We start from the raw sequence: 18619 nt of genomic DNA, 5'->3' as shown, positions 1-18619 counted from the left end.
TCCATAGAGTTGTCATTATCCAAAGCACATCCTATACCCTATAACAGTATCACCTTCAGAAAAAGAGTAGTACTTATTCTCCTCTATGCTGCACTAGTCTGACCACACCTGGAAAAGAGTGGAAGCAGTGGCCAAGAGAGATTGTGTGTTCTTCCACACTAGAGACGTCCAAGGAGAAGCTAGAGCTACCTGAGTGGGATGGTGTAACTGGCATCCTGCACCAGCAGGGGGTTGGACCTGATGGCCTTCTTGGCCCCTTCTGATCCTACTATTCTATGATTCATTTATGACCCACTCAGAAAACATCTGCTCTTGGTCAGTATAGAAATGGAATAAATTATAATATGCGTATTGTTTTTCCCCATCCTTTCTACCTTCAGGATATCATTCCAAGATTTCTTAAGATTCTTCACAAAACTTGAGATTTGTAATCTCACACCTGACACCCTAGAAGCTGATAAGCTTCATACATGGACCGTCTCAGTCACCGAAGGACGGTGGGTGCGTGGCTGCACAGCTGGAGGCTGCCGTAACTTTCCAGGTACTTTCCAAGAAGGCCAGATGAGGATTTGGGGTGGGATGGGTCTAATCCAAGTTATTTTTAGAGAAATGTATCAAAACACATATTTTTTTAATTGAAAGCTGTCCCGAGATGCTAGTGGTGGACGGGTTAGAAAATCTTTTAATAAATAAATATCCACACAAACGTACTGTTTAAAAGGGTTCTATAGCAGAAGTGAAGCACAAAGCTCCCTTCTAACATAGATTGAAATGTGCCATTTTTAGGCAATCAAAATATAATGTACATACTAATGCTTTTTGCAGACACATTTTGGACCAATCCTCAATATCGCTTGAAGCTCCTAGAAGAAGATGATGATCCAGAAGATGAAGAAGTTGTGTGCAGTTTCCTAGTTGCACTTATGCAGAAAAATAGGAGGAAAGAACGCAGCCTAGGAGCCAATCTTCTCACAATTGGCTTCGCCATCTATGAGGTACCCTAATTCCAATGTTAATTCACTCCATTTCCTCAAGTACATTTAAATGATTTGAGCCAATCCATTTCCAACCCAAAAGTATACATCCCACCTGACTGTATTTCATAGAAGGAAGCAAAAAGGGAATACTGTACTAGTTGTTCAAGTACCATAAATTTAAAAACTGTCCAACCAGGCATGAGCAACTTTAGAACTAGCATTCTTTTAGACAGTAAATACCCATATCCTTCCTGCAACTGAAAAATAATAAAAATGTATTAAGATGAAATCCTATCCTAAGATGCAAACTTGGAGGTTTAAATCAGGGAGGGGAAGGGGGCTGGCTGGCTGGGGAGCCAGGAAGAACTGGCATTAGGTGATGGCCACATCTGCCTCCCCATCAGCACCCTGAGCGTGCCCCCCTTTCCCCACTCTGCCTCTGGGGAGGCAGCCAGAGTGGTTCTTTCTGCACTGGCTGCAGAAGGCCATAGGACTGCTCCCTTTGTATAATAACCAAATTAAGAGCTGAACATATCCGTAACTATAGTGTCGCATTTACCAATATAATTATTTACTGGTTGGTTGGTTGTTTCCTGAAGATGAATTCTGACCAAATCCAATACATCGTTACCAATAATGCATTTCTGTAAATGGTATTAAGTGATAACATTTAATACCATTAAATGATAATAGTTACTGATAATAGTAGTTACAAACATACCATTTTTATTTTTCCGTGGCTAGATAACGTGGTAAGCAGAAGTTACCCTTAAGGAATAAGTAATTGCTTGGATGAAGAAAACATGGGTATCAGTGTTGTTCTTCTTCATTGATAGGGGCCATTGTTTTATCTCCTTTTTCTATTTTTAATTTCTGTTTTCTTTTGATCGGCCTGCCATTTTAAAACTCAGTTTGGGTCCCGCCACTGTCATTTTCAAAATCATGTAATGCTAGTTGACTATCCTGGGCACTCATTTTGACAGAGGTCTCCACAGCATTTTCAAAAATCAGAGATTTGGTACATTGCATCCTATAATTCCCTTCTTTAGAGGGTTAAAAGAGTTTTGCATATATTATTTTTCTGTAAGCCAACATTTCTGTGAGCTGAACTGTTGCTACCAGGGGAAAAGGTAGAGAGAGAACAGTTTGCTTGAGGCTGCCTAATGAATTCACTAAAGAGGCAACATTTACCACTAAAGAGGCAACATTTTCCTGGCTTTAACCTGAACCTAAATGACTATATTTGAATAATGTTGAAGAGGATCCAGGCCCGCCGGCAGACTCGGATCCTTCTCTTCTGTGATTGTTTATGGATACAAATGCTCATATTTAGAATTAAATTGAGCAGACCTTTGTCAGTACTGTGAAGTTGGGCTGTGAGTGGTAGCTGTAAAGAGCTGTGTAAGAAGCCATTTTCCATCCATGACTAACAGCATTTCTATGCTTTTTTTTCTCAGGTGCCAAAAGAGGTATGAGTAGAATGGAAGGTGACCTGCTGATAACTTGGATTATGAACCAGAAATACGTTTGCTTGTGTGCTTCTTTGCTACAAACATCTGGGGTTGTCCAGCTTATGTTTCCTAATAGAGATTCACCATAATGTGAGCTTTAGGTATATTTGGATGCATCTTAAAAGCCTGCATTTTTCCTGTGTGCTATCCCAAACTACGCATTCAGATACAAACAGGTAATATACAGTAGCCCACATGACAATACTCTGGCATTGGTGAGCAGGAGTAAGTTACTAGAAACAGGAAGTATAGAGCTCCATCCATAGATAAAAGTATATGTGATTTAACTGAAAATATATGACAAGAAACTACACAGACCTTGTGGAAATAGCTAAAGTACTGATACAAGCTGTCCCATGTTTTTGAGTTAATGCAAAGTGTTGCTTGACAAGCAACAACCTGACATAATGAGATCAAGCTAGTGTCAAGCTAAACCATTGCTCAGACATGATGAGCTGTAGAAATTCCATACTCGGTAGGCCTGCACCTTCAGAAATGGATTGGCAGCCTGTGCAGAAGGAAGAGTACAGGCATTATATGAGTCTCTTTTAGCAATCCCACTGTCCTATTTTGATTGGTGAATTTCCAGGCCATTTTCAATGGCAGCCCCACTGCAGCCTTCCAGCTGAGAGGTTACCAGAGCATGGATAAACGTGGCTTATGACCAAGTCTTATTGAAACCAACAGAAGAAATAATATAACAGAAGAAATAATAAGAAATGTCTGGACATGATACAGAAGATCCGGATCTGTTGCCATTTGGAGCCGTTTAACTTCAAAGCAGCTGAATGGGACTGCTAGTTTGATCATAGTGGAAAATGGGAGGGAGGGAGGGAGGGGGTTTGAACCACCTGGTGTCCCTATTGACAATATGATGGGCAGGGAAGGTGCAGTCATATGTGGTGCAACTTTGCTTCCTCAATCAAATAAACAGGCCCCCATGACTGCTTCAGAATAAAGCATGGGGAGGTCTTAACCACAGATCTTCTGCGTCATATCTCTAACTGAGCTCTTAATCCCAGGCTCAGCATAGCTGAACTAAAAGGGAATTTTCAAAAATTCTATTTTACTCTGGTTGAGGTTTCTAGGAAATGCAGGTAGTTTTGCTTATAATTACTTGATTGTATTTACAGATGCAGAATGACAAGAAGCATTTGCAGAAGGACTTTTTCCTTTACAATGCCTCCAAAGTGAAGTGTAAGTCATACATAAACTTGAGAGAAGTTGCCGAACGTTTCAGGTTGCCTCCAAATGAGTATGTCATCATCCCATCTACATATGAACCTCACCAAGAGGGAGAGTTTCTGCTAAGAGTTTTCTCAGAAAAGATAAGTCTTTCAGAGTAAGTAGAAAATTCATGTTCTGCATTCCAAAATCTAAAAACAGCATTTTAATAGCCTTTTGAGTATTCAGGGTGCTACTCATCTATTGCCTCAGTACTTCTTCCTAATGGTCCTGTAAGATATAAATCAGGGACTGGGCAACCTCCAAGGATCTGAAGGCCAATCTTACCCATCAAGAACTCCCCACAATGCACAGACCTCCTTCCTGTTGACATGCTACCAAATTCAGAGGCTCAGCTGCAGGGGCAGGAAAGAAATTGGTCACCTTGAGAGGGGTCTACCCTTAAAGGAACTCTACTAAACATTTTAAATAAACAAATGAACAGATACTTTTGCAGAACGTTTGTGGTGTGGCAGCAGCAAGAAAAAGCCTATTTAGTTTTTCAACAGCAATTATAACAACTTGCATATAAGCAGCCATGAAATTGTCTTTGCCAACCCCTGCCCCCTTTTGTTTTAAAAGGAAGTCTGAGTTTGGCAGCTGTCCAAAGCCATGCTCCCATAGATGGATGGGATGGCTCACATTTTTCCTCCTCCCCAAGCACCTGGAGTCTTAGGAAAAGGTGGGGAAAGGGAACAGTCGGGTCCAACCCCCACAAAATTAGAGGATCACGCTAGGACAGGGGCTGATCTACCCACCAATGCTTCTTTGCTTGCTTTTGCTAGCAAAAATCTCTCCATAACTTCACTTGCCATCATATATTTGCAGTTTGAAAGCTGTCACATAGACAGCCAAGCAGGCAATTCACCTATTTGCCGCCTTTCTTCATTAAAGCCCAGGAACAGAGGCTCCTTTATTTTGGCAAAAGGCACCAGCCAGGGCACCGATGAGACAAGCCTGTGCATTTGGGATACATGGAGTGGCACACTTGTGCCAACTTTCAACTACCAACCCCTCCAAAACATTATTTAAAATTTTGCATAAGTCTCAGGTGCAACCCCTTGCCCCAACCGCATAATTAAAACAACGTGGCAAACCAGTGAATAACTGTGCAAAAAGTGATCTCCAGGACAGTCACAAAAGGGGTCAAGGTCACAGTTGTCATATAAGGGAAGGCTAGACGAGTTTTGCTGCGGAATCCCCTGCAACACCAGTGAGAGAAGCAATAAGGGAGGAGGTGGGAATAATTCCTCATGAACCAAATCATCTGTTAGGTGCACTGTTAGGTGCAAGATAAGTTTTCATGGCATCCAGAGGCAACACATAAGAGCATGGGTAGGCAACCAGTGTACCCCCAGGCATGTTGCTTGGAATGCACAGTCCTTCCAATTTTTAATGTATTAATTAACACATGTCATTACTAGCAGTTGTGTTTGCTCAGAAATTAGCACCAATTAATGCTGAAAACTGTAGGTTCAAAGGTGCTATTTAGTATTTTGGAGCCCTGGAGCCCTTTTCAGGGCATGATTCCTTGCATTTGCTGGGAGGCCCATTTGTCAAACTATGGAATGTGACCCTTCAAGAATTACAATTGGCCACCACTTTCTCGGCCTTCTGAAAGAGAGTAAAGATGTCTCTTTTCAACCTGGACTTTCAAAATGTCTACTTTTAATAACTTAATGCTTTTACTGTTTTGTCTTTTTTTTACTGCTTTGCATGTTTGTAAATTACTTTGATGGGTTTTTAGCAGATTTAGCAGGTTGAATAGTAAGAATAATAACAAAAATACCACCCCTTATGCTCTGTCTTTTGGCCTTAGGAACTTTTCATTTGTCTGAAGGCTGCCTTGGGTGCTGGTCTTTTGGTGGAAAGGTGGAGTGCAAATCAAGTACATAAATGAAATAAACCCTTGCTTGTCCCTTGCCACCCTCTCACCACAGCTATTTTGTGGTGGTGTCCAGGGCAATTTCCTCAAATTGCCAAGTACGTCCATAGTCCAAACAGGTTGTGCCTACCCCTGAATTGGGGGCTGATGAAACCCAGACCTAGCTTCTTTCTGGATATGTGGAATCATGTTATGCTTCCCAGGTCAAGTACAGAGATGCACATTAAAGAGAACTACTTATTTTTCCTTATCTCTTTTCTCCTTTCCTCAACTTCACTAATCCTACAGGGAAGTTGAAGACAAGATTGAAGTAGGAAACCTTTCTGTGAGTACATTCCCTATGGAGTTTATTATATTGGGGCGCTTTACTGTTTTCTTCATGAAACTGCACAAAATACAGCTATTTTATGTCACTGTCATTCTTGGTCATCTGTTTCTAGTCTTTACTGCTGAAGCAGGGTCGCTGCTGCTTGTATTCAGAAATGCTAGTAGAACCATACAACCTGTCTCTGCACTTTGAAACAGAGATAAGTATGGCGTTCCTAGCTTAAGCACAGGGCCAGTATTCAGCTTAATGAAAAGGCTATTTTTGAGCATTCACTCTTATCCTTTTGCAGTGCATGCATGATTGTGAGTGTGTGATTGTGTGCATCAGAGAGAGAGCAAGAGAGAGAGATTTGCCACCAGTTTGTTGAATGTTTTGTAAGGACACTTCCCTCTGCAACCTCCAGTCACTGACTTTCTGCCTGTTCTCCACTTCTCCTCTCTCTACTCTAGCCAATCATCTTTGTCTCAGACAGAGCAAGCAAGAAAAAGAACGGTGAGGGGCATAAAAAGGGGAAGGAAAATACAAGCTCGGATAAGAAAGAGAAAAGTGATAAGGTTTCTGTATCGTCAGCATGAGTGAAATGGCATGTGCTCTAACTAGCGTGAAGTTGCTAAGTGGCACAACAAGCATGTCCCTTCAGCCATAATTCTTGCCTCTTCTGGAGAATTTTTCCTTATAGAGGAAAATGCACAAAGCAACTACAATGAAGTTGCAGCGCAAGCAGGTTGGAACCAAATCTCCAGCTCCCTGGTCTTTCTTGGCCAATTCACGTGGAGTCTTGGTTCTAATAAAACATATTCCATACGCATGACATCAGTCCCCTTGCATGGGAACTGCCCACGAGGAGGAGAAAGGGAGTGCTCTTTGAAATCATCCCCTTAATATTGGGTTGTAGTATCAATATTTGCTTGAGGAGTCTCCATGTGATGTATAAACTTTTAGGTGCCCCTTCTCCCACTGCGGTACTGGAGGTGTGCTCTTCATATTATAAGTGCCACACATGGCATTTTGTTGAGAGCTGTGTGACTCTACTTGGTGGGCATAGAGCCAGTCTTGCAATCTTGCTCCCCTTTTCCATGAGTGCTTCTCAGCTCACTAGACTGCAGCCCAAGCCAAGCCATGACACAGTTGGAGCTGCATCTTCAGGGATGTGGCACTCCCATATTTGGGAAGTATCAGTAGATATTGGACCCCTTATAATTTCCTTGATAAGTTTAAAAATATTTTAATATAACCTTTTCAAAAGTTGAAAACCATTTACAATCTAGCATTAAAATTAAAAGAAAAACCCAACAGTACATCTTGGTGGTAATGTGAATACAATTTCAGCTATCCTAAATGGAACACAGCAACATCTGAATGGCACTAGATGAGTGGATCTTTAGTCTGTGCAATAATTGAATCATGCTTATACTATCTGCACTGGGTTTTTTCCCATTACCTGTGAGGCTTATGGAATAATTCCATGCCCAGCTTCTTTGCCACTCTGTATATTTCTTGTGTTAAATGATGAATCTTCTGCATCTTGTTTCAAATAAGGTTTGCTTTTTTGCCTCTTCTGCTTTGCTTTATAACTCTGTTTTAAAGAATCACACAAGAACTATTAACAGCTGTGTTTATTTTCCCTGTCTTTCTCCTGTATAAGAAAGGAAGCAGAAGCTTTGATACAGCATTGCAACAATTCCAGTTTTTTATGGAATTGCAAGTTGTGTGCATTCAGCTATAGACAGCTTCAGGCCTTGAGACAAGGGGCCTCTTGGTTAGAAATGGAAAACATAGAAACATATTCGACTGAGTTTTGGTTACCCATGTAGTGCACAGCAGAACTCCTTTGTCCCAGAAGAAGCCCACAGTGAGAATACTTCCCAAAGAAGAAAGATTTCTGCTCCACAAAAAGAATTTGGACAGAAATCATATTGACACCAAATATATTGAACTGCAAAGAAATGTCCTGGAAAGGGAGATGCATTGCCTTTTCTCTTCTGAATGTCCATTGCAGAACAACTCATCTCAATTATTTTGTCAATTTGTGTCTTTACAGCCTGCACAAAGAGATTTTCATAAGGAAGATGATGAAGAGGAACAGTTCAGAAATATTTTCCGGCAGATTGCTGGAGATGTAAGTAGGCAACCTTTTCTTGTGCTACTAAGCTGCCCCTTCCCCGCTCTACCACCCATCAGCCACTGGACATGCTGACCCCAAGGTGGCAGGGCTTTTGCAAGGGAGCCAAAGCAGCGACCTGACTCTAGAAAGTGCCAGTCAGTTGCCATTTTTCATTTCCCAAAAGCAATCTCAGACTATTCTCAACACAACAGCTTAATTTCCACACACGTTTGCTATTTTAACCATGGTGCTGGTCACAAATCTCAAATTAACTGGAATTTCTTCTTTGGCATAGCTGACCTATAGCTGACCATTTTCAAGAACACTGTTTTTATGATATTCTTAGTCATACTGATTACAAACAGAACACAGCTATTGTTGAGGAAGAAAATAAAATGGGACAGATTGCCTTTTGCATCAAGCTAGTCCACTTTGGCCCAAACCTAGTGCAGTTTGTAAAATATTGGGTTGTTTGTTCTAAAGTCTGTGAAAGTTCGCTATCTGAGTGTTTGCACATAATCAGTTCTCATGTTTAATATGGCAGAATCACAAAACTGTTATTTGTGGCATTGATAGGGTATGACATGGGCTACTACAAGCTTGGAGAGCTCTGGATGTGTTAATTTGGTGGTCCATATTTATTTATTTATTTAGAACATTTCTATGCCGCCCCATTCGCAAAACGCCTCAGGGCAGCTTACAAAACAAATAAACAAACAATCATACAAATAACCTTAAAAATCTGGGGACATCTCGGCATAAATATAAAAACCAATAAATAAATACAATTTACAATTAACAATTAAAATAACTTTTAAATAAAAAGGTCTTGGCCTGGCGCCAAAAAACAAATAATGACGGTGCCAGGCGGACCTCTCTGGGGAGTGTATTCCCCAGAACATATATCAGAACATGTATATGGAGAACATATATCCAGTTCTCCAGAAATTATCTAGCAAAGTCTGTTCTAATGTTCTATAAAACTCCATGGTAGACCAGGGTGCTGGGCACTTTGAAGAGGCAGCTTGTGTGTGCCCAGAAGGGCAGTGTGAAAGTTGGCTCCTGGATGGCTTTTGCAATCCAGTGTGGGGGGGTGGCGATTAAAGGGACAGACATATTGACACACAATCAGCTCACATGGCTGCCAGGAAGAAGGGCTTAGTTGCTCCTATGCTATCCCCTGAAATAGCATGAGGAGCGATGAGGGGAAGGAATGAGGAGAGAGAAAAGTACCCACAGTGAGCCTGAGAATCTGTCAGACTCATGGTGGGTGCTTAGCAGGTTCAGCCAGCCCATTGTGGTAAATGACTAATGATGGATTGCGGTTAGGTGCAAACTGAAACAATTACATTTGAACACCTCAGTAAGAGTCCATTGTGTGTGCCCACCTTTCTGCTTCAAAAAGAGATGAATGGATCTGGATTTCATGGAGTGAACTCTTAGAAGGATGTGTTGGTGGTTCTCCTTCAGGGAGAAGGTTGGAGTGATCTCATATCCTTTTGAGTTCTCTGATGAATGTTTCTACAACAAGGTAAAGCTACCTGGGGTGACCATTATGCCAGACAACATGCCTTTCAAGAATAGCTGCTGGGGAACCCAAGCATTCATGGGTTTGTGGACTGTTTATGACTGTTACTGGCTACTGTGGGGACAGAATAGCAGGGTGGATGTGCCTTTGGTGTGAACAGCAGGCCTCTTTTCATGTTCTTTTGGTCTGTTGTTCTTTTTTAAAGGACATGGAGATCAGTGCTGATGAACTCAGGAATGTCCTCAACAATGTTCTGAAAAAACGTAAGCATGGCTTCCCCTTTCAGTTCATCCTCTGAAAATATCACCAGCAAAGTGAAGCAATGACTTGGATATTGCAAGAATATCCCCTCTACACCCATGTTTATGTAAAATGGTTCACAGGTGATAACTGCTCTGTTTCACTCTGGTGGGTTAGACTTCTTCAGACCTCCATCAGCTTGGACTTCTGACTATATAGGACTATTGGTGTAGTTTATAATAATAATGAAAAATATTCAGAGTATCAAAGACAAGAATAGCACTGCTGCTTTAATTAGCCATTTGCAGATGCATTGGACTGCCATATGTTTGCAAATGTGTGGTTTATTCATTTGACTTAAGCCTATCCTATCTGATCATTGTACATTCCAAGGGAGAGCCACATTCATTAGCCTATTTTCCATCTGACTTTTGACTGCTTTCCAAGGAAGGGGCAGTGTTAACTCTCGCATTTCACATCTGAACACTGAATTTGTGCTAAGGTATGGCCCAAATACTAATACCACAGATTTAAATTCACATCCTTTTGGAAAACATTAACAAGTTAACCCTAAAGACTACTGCTAAATGTACTCAGTAACACAGATGGTAAGTGCAGGGAGTACTTGTACCATTCTGAGGGTCTATTCGTGAGGTTTAAAAGCGTGAAAAAGCAGCTACTCCATTTCAGACAATATTCATTAGGTCTTAAATGCTAATGTCTTAAAATTCCTGCTCAAAATTTGTTAAAGAGAGGGTTCACATTTTCAATTTTGGCTTACATTTTAAATATCCATTATAGCATATTGCTATTGTTATGGTATTCATCTGAAATATTTAATTTTAGACAAAGACCTGCGAACAGAAGGATTTGCACTGGAGTCCTGTCGCAGCATGATTGCCTTAATGGATGTATCCTTTTCAAATCAGATGACTTCACTTGACATCACAATAATATAGCCTTACAATACATTATATATTACATATCAGCCTCTTAAAATGTAAATTTTAAAGAAGAATGAGCATGTGCTTCCCAATGCTAAATATTTATGCTGGTTTATTTGTCTACCAAACCACAGCACTGATCCTGTGACAGCGTAACACCACGATTTGTGACGTGTGTGTAACTTTAGCACTTGTAACCTAAGCACTTGTTCTGGAATCTTGCAGCAGGGCCCTAGCCCTGCACCATGTGACGTCAGTGGGAAGGAAAAGGGGCCTGCCAAGAATGGAGAGGGGAGGAGGCTGAGGGTGAAGGATGTCATTTCCCAGGTGACAAATGACCTGTATCATTTCTTGTCTAGTTCCCCATTAGATAAATGGAACATTTCACTCGGATGTTCCATTTTTCTGAACATTAAAAACCATTTCTCAATTGGACATCCCCCTGAACTGAACTCTGGCTTTACTAGTTATATTTCAAGACAATTTTCAACTGAACACCAAAAACACAGACTGATGGCTCTGGGAGAATAAACCTGGATGAGTTTCGACACCTTTGGAATAAGATTAAAAGTTGGCAGGTATTACTCACGTTTCTTATATGTTTATCGCTTTTAAAATACAGAAAAGTGTTCTATATGGGTAAGGTGGCTTGTGAATGCCATGCAACCATCTACTCAATGAATGACGACAGAAAAGTAATAGAGATAAAAGCTAGTCATCTCCAGTTGGGCTTTTCACTTTATAGAGGGCCCAAAACAAACATAGAAGCATATTGTTGGCTACATTTATCATGTATGTTTAGGAGAATCCTGTGAGAAGTTCTGTGTTAGCAAACTGAGCACATCAGCTTGCCCTGGGAGCCTTTAACTCCATGTTGATACATGCCAGTTTTGGAGACAAAGCATTGCCAGCTTGGAAGAGTCTTATAAGCCTCTGATTGAGGAGATTTACAAGCATGCAGTGGCAGGAGTGAGGCATGGGTGCAATGGACCTCACACCCTGGATTCTCTCTAGATGTCTGTTTTTATCTATCTAGATGGAGTGCCAGGAAAGGGGAGGGAAAGAGGCTGGGGCACCAATTGGACTCAGCACCACTCTGCAGCCCCAGCCTCCTCCTGCCCTATTCCGTGGCTCTTCTTTTCCCTTCCATGGCCCAGTTGCAACCTCAGGGGTGGGGCAGCGGCTTGGCCTTGGTGATCCAGTTCCAACATCCTAAGATCTCAGAACTGGGACTTCAGAGGATCCCATGGCCTCCCCACTGATGTCAGGAGTCCATAGGATTGTGTCCTAAAAGTACCAGCCTGCATTAAAGAGGAAGTAGAGGTTATAGAACAAGGAAAGCAAGCATCCTTATCTGCTCTACTCCTAATATCCCTAATATTGGGGTGGGATAGGTGTGGGGAGATGATGCCAAGGTCCAGTTTCCAGCTCTCCTGCTCACCCCAGAAGACCCAAGGCAAATGTGTCATCACAGCATGTGTGGGGTTGCTGATTTTAGAAATATTCACTGTGAAATCCTCCTAGGAAACATAAAGAAAGTTAAAATAAAAGGGGAAGGGCTAAGCTAGAGATTCTTCCTGATGTTTTATTTTACACTGTGTAAGGAAAATGGGATATGGAGTCATTTTCAAATAAGTGGATCCTGCCCTATGCACACTGAGACCATACCCCTATGTGAAGCATTCTACCATTTACCATGTGAAGCAAGAATGCAGGGAAACCTAATTGCTAAGGGCATGATAACATACTGCCTTGGTTATACTACATATTATCTCATCGCAGGAACAGTGCCAGCATTTTGGCCTCTGTTGTAGACTAGAGGGAGAACTCACAAGTTATTTATGTATTTAAAACATTTGTAAGCCGCCGACATTGGAATTCAATATCATAGGACAGGAGTTGGAAAAATAGTGGCTGTGAGCACCAGCGTCGCTCCAGACAACCTTCTCGTCACTCACCAAGGTGCTCTACCCCTCCTTTAAAATAGAACTAATAAACTGAATTAATTCTTTTGGTGCTGAAACATGTAGGTTCAAAGGAATGTAGTATGCGCTTGTGTTCCAACCCCATCCCTGTACTCAAGGCTGTACTCAATCTTTTGGGCAAGTTACTAGGCCTTTTTGACTAGCCATGCTTCCTATGGTAGCTGTTTTGCAATGGGGCCATAGCAGTTTCTCAAACCGTCAGATATGTCCAAAAACCTCAAAAGGCCTGTGTTATATATTCTGACATGCTATAGAGCCCATTTATCTTGTACAAGACAAAGCCATTCTCAGTGCTTCCTGTGGCAGTTGTCTTAATTCCTATAGGGAACATTTTGGAGACCATTTATCTGTTTTCTGCAGGGAACGCTCTAAAACACCCCAACCCTCACCATTGTTTCAATTCGTCTTTTCCAGAAAATTTTCAAACATTATGACGCTGATCATTCAGGAACCATTAACAGCTATGAGATGCGTAATGCTGTTCAGGATGCAGGTATTCTACACTATTAATTAGTCTATGTTCCCTGACAGGATTTTGAGCAATGCGTTTTTCAGTTTTGTTTTTGATAGGCTTTCTGTGAAAAGCACATAATCTAAACAATATTATGTACACAAGGAGGGATTGAATAAGAACAAATCCCGTTTGCGCAAAACAATTTGTTCTCTCTCCTCAGGGTTTCGCCTGAACAACCAGTTGTACGACATCATTACAATGCGCTATGCTGACAGGAATATGAACATTGAGTTTGACAGCTTTATCTGCTGCTTTGTGCGGTTAGAGGGAATGTTCCGTGAGTGCATTTATTTGAAATGTTGATATCTACCCATCCTATTTCAGAGTGTCCACTGAGGTTGACAGAGTGTAATAGGCCTTCTAATGTTGGACTCCACTGCATGAGTACAACGTTGGCCATTGAGACACTCTCTTCATGTCTATCGTTATTAGTATAAAGGCATTAATCTGGCCTGTAGCTAGTGTTCAGTCCAAACCCATCCCAAGTTTTCTTTCACTTGTGCTCCAGTAGCCCTTGACTCTTTGCCGTGAGCTCACTAACACATCAAGAGGCAGAATGGGAAAGGGGAGAAAACAGAAGTAAACAACGCATTCATTTTGACAGCTTTCTTGCATTGCTCCTCTCATAAAAATAGGACAATTCTCAAATACAAACTCTTCCCAGTGGCCATGCTAATAAATTGCTGACTTTTGTTATTTTTTTACACTGCTGTTGGTGAGTGGTGATGGTTGTGTCAGGAATATTAGTTGTGAGGTCACTGAATCATGTGGCGGCTACAGAGACCAGTATTGACCCAGGTTTTGCTGGCTGAAACCCAGACGTCTCAGGCCAGCAGACTGCAGCAGTCTTAATATTTCAATGTGACTTGAGGTCATACAAGCAACACCTGATTGTCTCACAACTGATTATGTAACATAAGAAGATATCACTAATGACTACTATCACCCACTATAAAAACTAGTCTTAAATAAAATGACTCCTGATATCTTTATGCATTCCAGTACCACAGCAACATCTCTAGTTGCCTTAGCTGTTGCAACATCTCACTTAACCTATTACCTGCTAATGTTAGCAGAAAGCTATCGTCCCACAAGTCAGCTATTGCCTGATGTTAAAGCAGTCCAATTAATTACCATATAATGTAAATCTTGTGCATTTGGGGGAATTCTTACACCGATATGATGGATTGGAAGATCCAGTTACATATTCCAAGATGGCTACATCTTGAGAAGAGATTTTCTAAGGAAACTATTTCAATGCAAGCCTGATTCAGTTTGTTATGGCCCAACTGAAATGTTCTCAGCCATTATGGCCAAAGCAATGTGTTATCTTTTTACTCAAAAGGGACGATTCACACAGTGCATTGAGCAGCTACTCATCCACAAGCAGCTGAATGACAAAGTTGGAAATGTTGAAGCCACTGAGGTCTCATAATACCTAGGACTACTGCCCAGCTAACTGTTCAGAATGCTCCATATTTTTCCTAGAGTGGCTCTCCATATGCTGTTTTCCTCACATGTTCCCTTAGGTGCATTTAATGCCTTCGATAAAGATGGAGATGGTATTATCAAGCTGAATGTCTTTGAGGTAAGCTCTCCTTTGGCATTTTTTTATTTCCAGAATTAAACTCCACTATTGATTTGTTTTGTCTCCCAAAGAAGGTCATTCTGAAAACAGCAGCAAGTTCCTAGATTAAAGGTAAAGGTTTCCCCTTGACATTAAGTCCAGTCATGCCTGACTCTAGGGGCCGGTGCTCATCTCTGTTTCCTAGCCGAGGGAGCCACCATTTGTCCGCAGACAGTCTCCGTGGTCATGTGGCCGGCATGACTAAACACCAAAGTGCACGGAACGCTGTTACCTGCCCACTGAAGTGGTACCTTTTTATCTACTTGCATTTGCATGCTTTCAAACTGCAAGGTTGGCAGGAGCTGGGACGGAGCAACGGGAACTCACCCCATTGTGCAGATTCGAACCGGTGACCTTTCAATCTCCCAGCCCAGCAGCACAGCAGTTTAAACCACTGCGCCACCTGCAGTCCCTCTAGATTAGAGCAATATTAAAAGTTGATTCTCTATGTGCAAGTAGGTAAACACCTGTATTCTAGGAAAGAGAAAGAAATATTAGCTTTCCTCAGCAGCTGATACAGATGATCTGAGAAAGCAGTAGACATGTGTATTTATCTTCTGGTTGGAGGGAAACTGACAGCCAGGTTCCTTAATACAGGTGAACACATGTTCTTATTCACTTGCACTTGAGAATGTGCAAGATGCTCCCTTATATTTTACTTGCAGCAAAGGGAAAAGATTCATGATAACAGCCATTCTAGTGGGTTGAATCTAATGTTGCACAAGCAGACATGTTTTATCCCTGAAAGTTTCCCTTCCTTTCTTCTCCACCATAGTTCTACTCTGCCTGCACAAATCTACTCAAGGCTCTCCCAATCCCCCAGGCCAGATTTGTGGAAGGACTGCAAGGGGTCCATCCTCTCTTTGCCTTGCACATGGAAACCTTCCCTGAGCAGAGAGGCAGAGCTGATTCCACCCAGGGCTCTCACCTATCAGCTATCCATAACATTTGTATCATGGCGCCGAGATTGTAACTGATAGCCTGGCCTCTATAGGAACAGCTATATCATTGCCCCAAAATAATGGCCACCACTTAAAGTTATGTCCAGCTTAATACTGCTACTGAGGAATTCATAAGAGGTCAAGCTATGCCACTAGTAGATTTAGGGTCAACATTTAGGAAAGCCTTCAGTAGTGTGAGCCTATGGCCCCTAGACACTGTGGAGAGCCATGGGATAATTTGAATTTCCATATCCAAGCTCAGAAATGAAGATCAGACCTTGGAGCTAGGAATGTTTTGTAGTCTGGTGGTGCAGAAAGAATGGCGTTAGCTGCCTAGGGTTGGGAACTCAATCTTTGAAGAGGGTGAAGAGGCTGTTCTGGGGGCAGGGAGGAGGAGACTGGGTCTGTGCTCCAACCTCCTTTCCTCTTCCTCCAGCTGTATGTGTGAAAAATCAGCTATATGAATAACTGTTTCATAAAACACAGAAGGATAAAGAAATTATGAACTCTCCTCTAGCTTTTATAAGCTGATTAATACAGCAATTCTCAGCCCACTTACCTGGAAGCAAGACCAGCTAAACTTGTCCAACAAGCAGTGTCCCAACATGTAAAGCTCTGCCTAGAATAATTTCCACTCCAAATCACCTGTTATAGATTAGCTTTCCTTTAATGACCTACACCTGCACTTATCTGGCTGCTAGTTTTGTGGTTATGAAGTCAGGGGGAGGGGAGTGATTTAGCGAATGCAAAACAAGTATGTCATCCTGCAATGTAGTGGTATTGTGTATTTTCATACAAACAAATTTTAATTGGGGTCCCTATTTTGGCAACATTTTCCCTGCAAATGGCATCATGACAGTGGATTTATTGCCTGAGCCTAGGCATTTAGTCAGATGCTCTGCTCAGCAGAGCTCACTCCCAGCTAAGTCACTTGTAGGAGGCTGCAGCTCAGGGGGTAGAGCACATGCTTTGCATACAGAAGGTGCCCATCTCCAGAGCCTCTGCCAGTTTGCAATATTGGGCTCTATGGACCAATGAGTATGAGTATGAACCAGAGCATGAACCAGATTCCTAAGTTTCTAACTGTAGACTTGGGAAGTTTGCACACAGTCACACTTTTGCTGTGCCCTTTAAATGTTTATTTTGGTTCTCTTCTTCTTCCAGTGGTTGCAACTGACCATGTATGCCTGATCACCAGCTGTGTTTCTAGCCTCAGTCTCAAAATGGTATCCAGCTTTTCCTTCAATGGTGAGAAGCCAGCCAGCATTCACTTGCAATATAAGGGCCTTCTGCTGCATCCCTTCACTTTAACAGCAGCATCGGAAGAGGAATACAGACAAAAGCAACACATATCTCCCTTTACCAGATGACAGGACAGTTCTTAATCCAAATCTGTCTTTCCACTTATTGATAACTGATATTATACTAATGTGTTTTCCACATGGCCAACATTATCTCCCATTGGTGCCAGGTTGGCAATTCCTTACAACAGCCACTGTACCTCTTTTTCTTAGTTTCAAAACAATTGTTAAAAAACAATTTGAAATGTGACATGATAATGAGCCAGAAATGTTGAAGAAATCATCACAATTAAACATGTTCAAAAGTGATGCATTTGACTTTTAAGTGATTTCAGTGTTGTTCCAAAAATATTTCAGACATTTAATTCCATTTGAAGACTTTTCATATGATTTTTGTTGGTACTCTGCAGTCATATCTAAGCATGGTGGGTTCTCAGAGAAAGGTAGAGAATTTGCTTAATTTGTACCAAGTGACCCTGTGGAACTGCGACTGAATCAAGAAGCTGACAAACTGTCACGAACTGATTTTATAGCTACAGAAAAAAATATTCCTGGTTACCATAAAAAATATTTATGGTATTTGCTTTTTGGGGGACATGAACCTGCTTACCCATATTAGGTTCTGGTTCCCTTGTAAGTAAACCCTCTGCAGAAATTACTGTGTGTATGGAAATACGTTAGTTGGTGTTGCTTCATATGTGACTTTCTCCAGACATAGGAATAATTTATGTGGTTCAAAACTGTACACCAGGGGTCCTCAAACTTTTCCACCAGGGGGCCAGTTGAAAGCTGCCAGTGCTGGACGTGGGCCGGAAAGGTGGTGCCAGCAGCGCGTGCAGGTCGGCGTGGGGACAGCATGTGCGGCCGTGCGTGCATGATGAGGTGGGGTGTGCGGCGAGGCGAGGTGAGATGAGCGGGCGCACACGGCAAGGGGAGAGGAGGCGGGGGCGGGCATGCACCACGAGGTGGGCACACAAAGCAGCGGCTTGTTCACTTGGAGATCGTTTTCTCCGAGCGAGCAAACTGCTGCCTCCCCATATGCGGGACAAGGTGGGTGGTGGTGGGTGCATGCATGGGTGCAGGCAGGCATGCAGTGGATCCAAATGGTCATGGTGGGCTGGATCTGGCCCTGGGCTGTAGTTTGAGGACCCATGCTGGACACAGTTTAATGCTACAGACGCAATGTCTCCATTCTAGAAAAATGGCTTACTTGTTGTACAAACTATGACCAAACACCTGAATACATGAATGACAGTGCCTTTCACCAGGGTTGAACTTATAAATCCTACTGATAAAAATACTATTTGCTAGTGTTTTCTATCACTACCATTACAAAAAAATGTGACAGTCCCATCCAGTAAAGATTTGTGCTTATGTTCAGAGATGCTCATATTTCCAAGCTGACTTCTGAGGATTTCAGCAGCTATAATTCAGAACATATATGTGAATTCTGAGATTCAAAAGCAAGAAGATTATCCTGTGAAGTGCATTAGCATGGGCACATGCATAC

General features: G+C 41.9%; 1 protein-coding gene across 4 annotated transcripts in view; it reads left to right on the top strand.

Moving 5' to 3' along the window:
• Positions 1 to 17418, top strand: part of CAPN3 (calpain 3) — a 30036-nt gene extending 12618 nt beyond the window's left edge. The window contains exons 10-23 of one of the 4 annotated variants that reach the window (XM_044436845.1): positions 381 to 541; positions 826 to 995; positions 2435 to 2446; positions 3622 to 3830; positions 5886 to 5922; positions 6375 to 6479; positions 7967 to 8044; positions 9763 to 9820; positions 10644 to 10708; positions 11251 to 11319; positions 13141 to 13219; positions 13401 to 13517; positions 14770 to 14828; positions 16973 to 17418. In XM_044436845.1, coding sequence (XP_044292780.1) covers positions 381 to 541; positions 826 to 995; positions 2435 to 2446; positions 3622 to 3830; positions 5886 to 5922; positions 6375 to 6479; positions 7967 to 8044; positions 9763 to 9820; positions 10644 to 10708; positions 11251 to 11319; positions 13141 to 13219; positions 13401 to 13517; positions 14770 to 14828; positions 16973 to 16999 — 1246 coding nt within the window. In that variant the 3' untranslated portion in view covers positions 17000 to 17418. The other 3 variants (XM_044436846.1, XM_044436847.1, XM_044436848.1) reach the window with 3 other exon arrangements.
• The last annotated feature ends 1201 nt before the right edge of the window (positions 17419 to 18619 follow it).

Source organism: Varanus komodoensis, unplaced genomic scaffold, assembly GCF_004798865.1.
Source record: "Varanus komodoensis strain SLA01 unplaced genomic scaffold, ASM479886v1 scaffold3, whole genome shotgun sequence".
Lineage (NCBI taxonomy): Eukaryota > Metazoa > Chordata > Lepidosauria > Squamata > Varanidae > Varanus > Varanus komodoensis.
This window is presented reverse-complemented; position numbering and strand designations above follow the sequence as displayed.